Raw genomic sequence first — 10,336 nt, forward strand, 5'->3', positions numbered from 1 at the left:
GCACACATTTCTTCACATTTAAATGGTACAAACAGAACTAACATTCACACACTTATTCTCCATGTTAATTTCAGAAGAAAGAAGGCTACCATAAATGTCTAAAATAAGTACCTTAAGTAGACTATTGACAGAAAACTGTGTGAATGCACACTTTCATTTCTTTTACCATCTTCCATGATCAATAAGACCACTAAGTATTATATTAAATTTATAGTATTTCTGTTCTCCCCCCCCCCCCCCCTCCCCCACCAGAGTCAGTACACTTCTTTTCTGAGACTACAAAACACACTACAGCTTACATAAAAGGAATAAAGTAATTCAATTAATTAATTTGTTTCAGTTGTGCAACTTATTTCTGTCTTTTCTTTATAATCGTTGTGAACTTTTCATATGCAAGATTATTAGAAATGGTGAAATAGCTCAGTTTTGATGATGAGATGACAATCAGCTGAGGTCTTGTATACATAATCATTCTACCACTTAACTGGAATGAATTTGTGAAATAAACATCTGAACAATAATAACCAGACAAATGCAAATGTTTCGTGTCTGGGCTCATGCTACATTATGTTACCAGTTTTAACATATTTCTCAAGTTCTGTGTTGGGAAGTTACATTATATGATTCACAACCAGTATTTCCATAACTGCAGTGATAGAAAACTGTGCACCTACTTTGTGGAATCAACAGATTAAGGAACATTTAAATTAAGCCCATCTGAATAGTTAATAACAAATTCACAGAAAAGTGGAAAGTATTTAGAAGTTTACGAAGAGAAATACCAACAAGTAATAAAAGGAAATCCACCAGCTTTTTCCCACAATTTATGTCTCTTACAAGGATCACCACACAGGATCATCATTGTGTACAAGACTTCAGAAGGATATCTAGAACTCTTAAGATCATGGAGGGCTCCAAAATGTACAGTTAGAATATTGGAGTCCATGACCAGAAACTTCTTCAGAGACAACAGATATTGGAAATGTAAGAATAAATCCTTTCAATATATAACACAAGCCTGTTGGAATTCTTTCTCTGGGTTGTTTAAAGTGACTGATTTCAGATATGCTAATGCAAGTTTAGGGTTAACATTGTCGATGATGAAGTCACTAAATACTGAGCGTAATTGGAGAAGGAAATCAGCAATGTCTTTTTGAAAACAAACTATTCCATCATGTGCCTTACACAATTTAGTGAAACCACACAAAAATCTGACTTGTTGGACATAGTGGGATTTGAACCAGCACTAGCCTAAATACAAGGCCAATATCTTACCAGAGCAGTAAGTTGCACAGTAGTTGGACGAAGACTTGGTTAGCAAGGTACACATGGCTAGTGATTATGTTTACACTATGCTGTACTCCTCTGAGTGAGAATAACAATGGTATGGGAAATATTGCACCTGCTGATACTGCCAATCCGCTCTGACCCACAACACGAAACAGCTGACAATCACACACCGAAATTCAATTTGTAAAAAAAAAACGTCCTATCAAGGATTATAGTTACTTTCACTACATCACATCTGTGGCTTTAGCAATTCACAACCAAAATGTCAGCTTCCAATGAAACCTACACCTCTGGTTATGCAACAAATTATTCTCTTAAACACAATCTACATTCCAAAGTATAATACTGAAACAAAGTACATACACTTTCAGCATTCTTCTCTACATCCACTTACACATCGAGTATGATTTCACACACAATAACATCGTTAGTGCATTAGTGTGTTGCAGTGCAAAGGTGGGTGGTTCAGTCCCCCCCAGTATGGTTGTCACACAATATTTGAGTTAGGCACTTTGAATTCTTCCTGTAATTTTGTTTGTTTTCTTTTAGTATTAGCTTAAATGATAATTCCCACTCCTTCAAACTCATTTTGCCTCAGAGTAGTAATTTACTCATACTTTGGGTGAGTATATATGTTTTGTTTAATTTATATCAAGGAAAATTCTCAACCTCTTCAAATTAGTATTGTAGTTTGTAGATACTGAGTGTTTACCACACTGGCCAGCAGCAAAGATGATGAGATGTCCAAGTGTACAAATTATGTAGCAGAAGACACTGATCCCTATATATCAACATAATATTTATTAGTTCTTTACCAAACCACCTTCAGGATTGATTTAGGTGAGATGATTAGCTATAAAACTGAAACCAGTAAGGGCCAGAAAATTTTATTGTGATCGTAGTTGTTAATAAACACTATTAAAGTATTGTGTTACCAAAGTCTCTAGTAATCAATGTCATTTTGAATGAAAAATCTAAAATTTGGTGCTTTGTAGTTTTCATGGCTAAAACTTCTAATTACAGGTCCCTATCTTCAGTATGTTCACATGCACACACTACTACTGATGCACGAATGGACTGTAATCATCACCAACGACGCCTAAGGGAAAGTGCTATCTGTACTGATCAATTACTTCAATATGGATGTTTATAATGGATATGAAAAATACATCAAACGTAATGCATTTTTCTTTCATAAAATATACCTGAGAGACGCAGATATGGTGGGGAGTAGAATTTAAAATTGCATATGATGTGAAACAAAAACTTATATGAAAAGCCAAAAACTCAAATGCATCACTGTAAGGAACACACACATTTGTACATTGAAATTTCAAAAACATTCATTCAATTTGCCACAATACTTCAAAGACTTAAGAGTTTTCCTGGGGAGGAGGAGGGGAAAAAAAAAAAAAAAAAAAAAAACCACCAAGTTTTATTAATAATTTCTCCACGAGTCAAATAGAAAAGATAACTTTCCCCAGAATTTCCATCCAACATAAAACTACAAAGCACAAGAAGCTCTATCTCAGTGAGTCACATCACAAGAAAAATATTTGTTTTGAAAGAACTGTTTACAAGAAATAACCTAATACTATTAATATGAAAAGGAAAAAGCAAATCAATGCTATAATAAGCACATCCTGACGTTTTCTGAGAACCACAGACATTTAGTAATGTTGAGAACTGTGAAACTCATTAAATGAATAACCACTCTAGTTGCCACAATTATTTATCACAACAGCAAATTTTGTAATGCACGATTTTAGATTTTTCCATTGTGCAATGCTTTTCAACTGTTCTTGGGTATTTTTCCAGGTGGTATGACCCAAATTGTGATGTATTTCAGAGTCCTGCTTACAACTAGACATGCTTAAGAACAGCACCAAGTCAACAACTTGCAAAAATATTGCACCAGCTGGAAGACACCGCCTGGACGAATACTCAGTGAGAATTCAAAAAATATTGTAGTTATAAATATCTTTAACACAAAGTATTCATGTTCAAATTATCTGCACAATATTCACCAAAAGCTAATCTGGTTACAGAATCCAATAAAAAACAAATTGGATAACCATCTCAAGCATTTCACAGAGGATGAGAATGGACCAAAAATTAATTTCATTGCACCACTACAATATATTTTAAGATTTATATTTGATGTTTAACTGCTGCCAGTCACAACCAAAAACATTTTGCTAGTAAAAACTAAGTAATGACTTCAAATAAAAAGGCGGGGCAATTCTAGGTTGTTCATTATGTAGTTTCCTATACAGCATAGTGAGCTGAAGGGCAATGATCCTTATGAAGTGACACATAGTACTCAAACGACAAATATTATTCTCATATTATTGGTGGAATACTCCAGTTACTGTCATTCAAAGCAATCAGGGTTTATATTCTATCAGAATATATTGCAACTATCTCCAAGAGTTGACTACTTTAGATCCATGCCTGGTAAACACTATGACAAGTATTATACATGGGACAGACTACTGGTTAAAACATGAATTCTTACTTGGGAGCAGCAGTATTAAAGTTATCTTTGAGCCATTTATATTTAAATTTTCAATTGTTTCCCTACATCACAGTGGTGAATGCTATTGTTACCGTTGCTACCGAATGTTATTGTCAATTATTTTTTTCAGTCATATGCAACTAGGCTATATTGTGCTTAATTTCTGACAATGTTAAACACAACTCTACATCCATTATATACACCGAGGATCTCTTACTTCAGTGTTAATTATAATAAATACTTAAGTAGCATAAACTTCATGAATGTCATAATAAAAAATTTATAACATGAGTAGCAACTGCACAGTACATCACTAACTGTAAAGTGAATGCCAAACAATTTCCACTGACAATCTTGTATTGGTGGCAATATGACAGCACACTGTACAACTCAGAAAGGAAATTTTTGGAGTATGATTAATTAACTGGTGTAATTCTTTTCCAGCAAAAATGGTATATCTTCCACATATTGAATCACTCCAAAGTTCATGTGAAAGCCAGACTACATCTCAGGTATGTAAGTTGTGTGCTCATACCACAATTTTTTTCTTTTTTTCTTCCTGGTGCAGTAAATACTGTTGTGGTGACTTATCTATTGTGACAAAGCCTGCCTGATGCCTTCAAACTTACTTCACCATGACACTTCTCTGGCACTATCAAACTTGTCATTTAAACTTTGAATTGTTTCACATTGTTGTCAACGTCAAATTCTATGCTTCATCACATCTTCAAGTCCGGTTACTCCACCTAATTTTTATGACTAAAATTTTAGAGCATTTGTTCTTAACTGCTACATAAACAATGAAACAGCAGAGTGAACACGTTCCTGCACATGCCTCAAGCTGTCATTAGTTCTCATGCAAACAAAACCATTTGACAAACATCTCTAGAATTAACTGCATTAACATTCAAAGAATAGTGGGGAAGAACCCATATGGTGTGTGGGTGGTTTAACACAACAACGTCATTACAGCAAGCACACACTCAGATTGTTTCCTTAGGATAGGAAAGGAAATTGGCCATACCCTATCAAAGGAATCATCCCGGTACTCGCCTGGGGCAATTTAGGAAAATCGTGGAAATCCTAAATCTGGATGGCTGGACACGTATTTGAATCCATATGAGCAATAGTGTGTCTTCATTGGCAGTAAACCCCACATTATTATCCAATCACCTATTTCCCTATAAATATAACAATCCAGTTACCGAAAAGTTTCCAATTCAATAATTTCATTTTTACAGACTACTTTTTCTAACCATGATCCAATTCACAATCCCCTTTTAAACATCTTCCATGGGATACTTATGTGCACTAAAGTAGTGCACAGTACTTTGATGGTATGTCTACTTTCAAGCCCCTTTCTCTGCATTACTAAGAATTCTTTGACTCACTCAGATCATATAGTGTAATCGTACAGAGGTATACTCTATTTTTAACACATTTCCTCCTAATGCAAAGATTTTATTTCATTTATTTAAATCTATGTAATCTACAGTGTTCATAATAAGCAGTTTCAGTATCAATGTGTGCATATCACATATCCATTTTAAAGCGATCACCATATACCAGCAAATTTTACTTTATAGGAAGTAAAGCCACGTGTATTAGGGACGGTAACAGAAGGCATGCATTTTGCACTGTAATTAATGTAACCAATAAACTTTATACAAACAGTATTTGCAGTTATTTTTTGTGCAACTCTATTGTTGAAACTATAACAAAATGTGCATATTTTATAATTTTTTTCACAGGCAATACTAATGGATGTTGAAAATTATAGAACTGCTATTTTAAGCTTATTTCTCTCTAAAGTTTCATTAGTTGTGTTATATTCAAATAATCCATTTGTAAATTTCTTGCACAAACTAATAGTTTCCCAAAATACAGTCTAGTTAGTAACAGCTGCACCTTTTTTTCAGACAATCTCAAACTTTTCCTTCTTTTGATGCAATGATTAAAAAGCCACTACACAGCAGATATCTGGTTGTACCATTCTTTTTCCACCAGATTTTCAAAGCTGAATGACTTCTTCATATTTTTGACCATAAATTACTGGGTCATACACAGTTAGCATTTACTTGTCATTTCAAAAGGGATCTTGGGAATGGTCTTTAGGATTTCCGAATCTATTCAGTTGAATGGTTGACCACTTACACAATACCAGTGGTGCAAGGACCTACACATTCATGTTATTTGGTTACAATTTGATGCATGTACGATATCTGGACACTGAAATGGCTAGTTGCTACAATTTAGCAGTGATCTGATACAGGAGTAAAATTAAAGAAAACTATGAAGTATACACTTACATTATTTACAGCTATTTTGATAAGGATGCATCTGGAAATGACACATTGGTTGGTATCCCACAGGCGCCTGAATGTCAAATATCTGAACAAGCAAGCATGGTAGCAGCCATTCAAGATATGTCATGTATAATACTTAAAACAGAATTAGTAATTTTTCCCATAAAAAAATTGAACAAATAGGAGTCTCTCCAAATGAACAACTACCTGCCTACCACATAGTTCCACCATCAATTAAATTAATGACAGTATGATCAGATACCAGAGTGGAGTTTTGTGATACACATCACTTTTAATTATATTCATTCTTACGCTTCTTGAAGCAGCATATGACCTAAAACCACAGGGCTATGTAAACACACTCTTTAACGCCCACTTTGTGCTGACTACAGGGATAAGTCAAAACTCCCAGTTTAAGAACACCATTTAGGCGTTTCTACATCACCTCTCTCAGAACAATAAGAATTGTGGAGCCATAATATCCACACCCCACACTACGAAAAATTCGGCATAACAGCTGATCACTATAGATTGGCTAGTAAAATATCGTTTCCAACAGTTCATACTCTCTTACACTAAGATGCAAACAAGTACTTTATTATGCAACGAAAGTTCTATAATGTTTACGTCAAGCTACCGGTATTTAGTTCTGAGGTTATTTTTCAGCTACAATGTACGATCACATATACTGTATAGAAGTACAAAAACAAATTATGTTCTTAAGCTTTAGATTCATACAATTATTCTTATATATCACAAAATTTAACTTGCTATAGCGTCTTTGTTACAGCCAGCAACAAACATCTATCACAGTACCAACGGCTTTGTAGAGCTGCAGTAAAAGTTATTTGCTTACAACTCAGCAATAATTACGTCAAGATTGGTGTTATTACGTTCAGTACGTTAGTTCTGCATTTGCTGGGGCTATAGCACGGGCAAGGTTACCATTTTACATGTATGTAATGGAAAATGGGCGTAACTATCTATCAAAATATTTTTGGCAGCGCCAATAATCTCCCCCATATCAACGTCTCACAAACCGTGCACAAACTGCAAGTGAGACTTATGCAAGAAATATATCTTATGCAAAAGAAAACCAACTCGCACGTTAGTGAAAGTATCAGGGATTTATAAATAACTCACTTCTAATGCCTACCTTTTTGGGTTTAAACGCATGTACGGCACTGATCTTTCCAAGTCTGTGGGCCACGTAAAGCACTAATCCGCCTCCTACTGCACATGCTATCGTTCCCGCAAGTATGTTAAATGTTCCCGGCCGGTTGATAGTACTATACGATTTAGTAACACCTGAAAATTTTATAGATATTTGTTGAAATCGTCTACTCAATCGTCCGAGAGTAGCCATGTTGATACGGCTTAGATGTCAGCATGCGAACAGCTGAGGATCTAAGGGGATCACGTCTGCCAACTGCGCACGCACAATATCAACTGCAGCACCCGGTTTACGAGAAGAAAACTGTTATTCCATCTGTTGGCGATGCAACGCGCGTATGGACAACTGTATTTAATTCGTGGTGCGCCCACGAACTGTCCGAAATGACACCGTTATACGTATTATCAGATCTCCTGGTGATGCGACGCGCTTGTGGACAACGGCATTTGAGTTGTGTTGTGTACAGTTACTATCTGTATTAACACCGATGTACGGTACTTCATAAACACACGACAAAGAGCTCTTCAAACATCTATGCAAGTACTGTCTTGATCCTTTCAACTGTTTTCTTCGGCGATAGTGTAAATATCTCTCCTCTTTCTTTTGACAAGACTAAAATACATACCGCTTTTGGCGATTTATGTTGTTAATATTTATTGAAATATTTTGACGCGCTTTAGGGACCAACGAGGGCAACTTGAGCGAGCCATGCACATAACGTCAACTACATGGCAGAGAAACCACTGCATTGAATGCTGCCGCTCTTTTTGGTAGTATGGGTGTAATGATATGTTACGTGCTACCTTACGTGCTTTAAATCACGTGTATCATCTTAATTATTTCAATGTGTGCCATAAGTTGATGGATACAACACATTTTAGAATTTTAGTTAAAAATTGCATCTTTGGTGCATCTGTCCATCATTCTTTCCGTTAGAATAAACGACCAGTTATAATAATCTGTTTAATAATTATACAGTAATTTTTCTCTAAATGCTTAAATAGAATCGCACATAGGTGTTCTACACAGTGACTTCAATTTCACGTTCTTGCTGGGACGTACCAGTAACTTCTGGCGAAGTTCTTCAAAGCAGTCTGTTGATTGCGGCAGTGTGGTAGGCTGCTTCATGGTGCTGCAATATGCCATCCCTTTCAGAGTTGTTGTTGTTGTGGTCTTCAGTCCTGAGACTGGTTTGATGCACGTGCCCTTAGCGCTAGGATTTCACCCGGAACAAGTCCCGCCCATTCATCCCCCTCCACGCCTATCCAAAGTAGAAGGCCCTCCCCTAAACAGCCGCCAGTTCAGCAAACTGGAAGTTACATCAAAGTTGTTATCGTCACAGTCCAACACATGTTACACTGTGATGAAATTTAGTAATGATAAGAAATTTAAGTCTTTCTAGATAGTAATATAATACGAATGTGTATTATTAAAGAAATAAAAATATTTATAGAGAATTGAAAGCATCGCCAGCAATAGAATACAAAAAATAACGTGATTTTATTTAAAGGCAATAAGGACAAATTTTCATTAACTAATTCACTTATTATAGTACGTTTATTTGAGAGAAACAGCAGAGCAAACATACAATGCGAAAACAATGGTTTTGAATCTCTCATGTCGGTAGTAAAGCCACGGATGCAGTCGACTAACTCTGTTGTCTAAAATCAATGTTATACAGAAATAAGTGAAAGTCGTTTTGTTTATGTAGACCCTCATAGTAGCTCACGAAAATTAAAGAATGTAAGAATGCCATGAAGTAGAACTGCCTAATGAAAGCAGTAAGATATTTGCTTATATGACATATTTCGTTAGTATTTGCAGGGGTAATGGGTGAATTTTAACTTGTAAATTCTTCCAATGCCATACTTGCGCATTATAAACGAGGTTATAAAGAATTGAGGCGGTTCTGTGTGATTAGTGTCCTATATGCTGTTGCAAACGTCTCAGGACAATAATCTGTCGTTATTCTTTGTCCTGTCTATTTTTAACCAAAAGATAAATTAATTTCATGTCATTCAAACCATTTTTTAAAAATAACAATGATGATGTGTGTGTGTGTGTGTCACAGAGCAGCTATGAAGGAAATAAATGCTACAGTGTTTCACGGCTGTAAAACGCCCTTCATGCTGTGCTAGTTCATCTTCCGCCCCTAAAACTTTTCAGCAAAACTATTCAGTGATCGGTCTAGCAAGAACAAAGTAATTTTGATGCCACCTGGAAGTATAGTGAACGTTGGTGCTTGTTTCACATATATTGTCTGAGTTCTGAAACTTAAGTGTCAAGTATACTGTGGTTCCTCTTTCTCCAACAAATTATTCTTTGAGGGTAGGTTTTTCCTGTTTTAGCTTTGGGTGCTTTTTCTCACATAGAAGTATGTTTCTTCATAGGCTATTCATCTGAATACTGAGTTCTCGTATTTAAAGAATTCAGTGCTAAATTGTTTTCTCTCATGTTTGCTGTGGAAGTACCTGGCACAGCTGAGGCCAGTTGTGCACGTTTTTTGTAACTTGTCTTAACTATGTGGCAAAATTTAGGACCTAGCAAGATATTAATTTAACATTCACTCCAAGTGCAGCCAAACGCGGTAAACCACGTGGGTCAACTGAAACCAAGCCCAGGCGCCGAACAAAGACCGGGAAAACCGGGGGTGAGTGGCGGGACTTGTTCCGGGTGAAATCCTGGCACTAACGATTCCTGTTTGATGCAGCTCTCTCCATGCTACTCTATCCTGTGCAAGCTTTTTCATCTCCCCGTACCTACTGCAACCTACATCCTTCTGAATCTGCTTAGTGTATTCATCTCTTGGTCTCCCTCTACGATTTTTACCCTCCACGCTTCCCTCCAATACTAAATTGGTGATCCCTTGATGCCTCAGAACATGTCCTACCAACCGATCCCTTCTTCTGGTCAAGTTGGGCCACAAACTTCTCTTCTCCCCAATCCTATTCAATACTTCCTCATTAGTTATGTGATCTACCCATCTAATCTTCAGCATTCTTCTGTAGCACCACATTTCGAAAGCTTCTATTCTCTTCTTGTCCAAAC

The 10,336-nt window shown here is 36.2% G+C and overlaps 1 protein-coding gene across 3 annotated transcripts in view; it reads right to left on the reverse strand.

The window, feature by feature from the left end:
* Nucleotides 1-7,518, reverse strand: part of LOC124722889 (calcium uptake protein 3, mitochondrial-like) — a 636,966-nt gene extending 629,448 nt beyond the window's left edge. For 2 of the 3 annotated variants that reach the window (XM_047248026.1, XM_047248025.1), the window contains exon 1: nt 7,271-7,517. In XM_047248026.1, the coding sequence (XP_047103982.1) occupies nt 7,271-7,480 (210 nt within the window). In that variant the 5' untranslated portion in view covers nt 7,481-7,517. Of the gene's footprint in view, nt 1-7,270 lie in introns of all 3 variants that reach the window. The other variant, XM_047248024.1, reaches the window with a different exon arrangement.
* Between the last annotated feature and the right edge of the window lie 2,818 nt (nt 7,519-10,336).

The sequence above is a fragment of the Schistocerca piceifrons genome, chromosome X, assembly GCF_021461385.2.
Source record: "Schistocerca piceifrons isolate TAMUIC-IGC-003096 chromosome X, iqSchPice1.1, whole genome shotgun sequence".
In the NCBI taxonomy this organism is placed as follows: Eukaryota; Metazoa; Arthropoda; class Insecta; order Orthoptera; family Acrididae; genus Schistocerca; species Schistocerca piceifrons.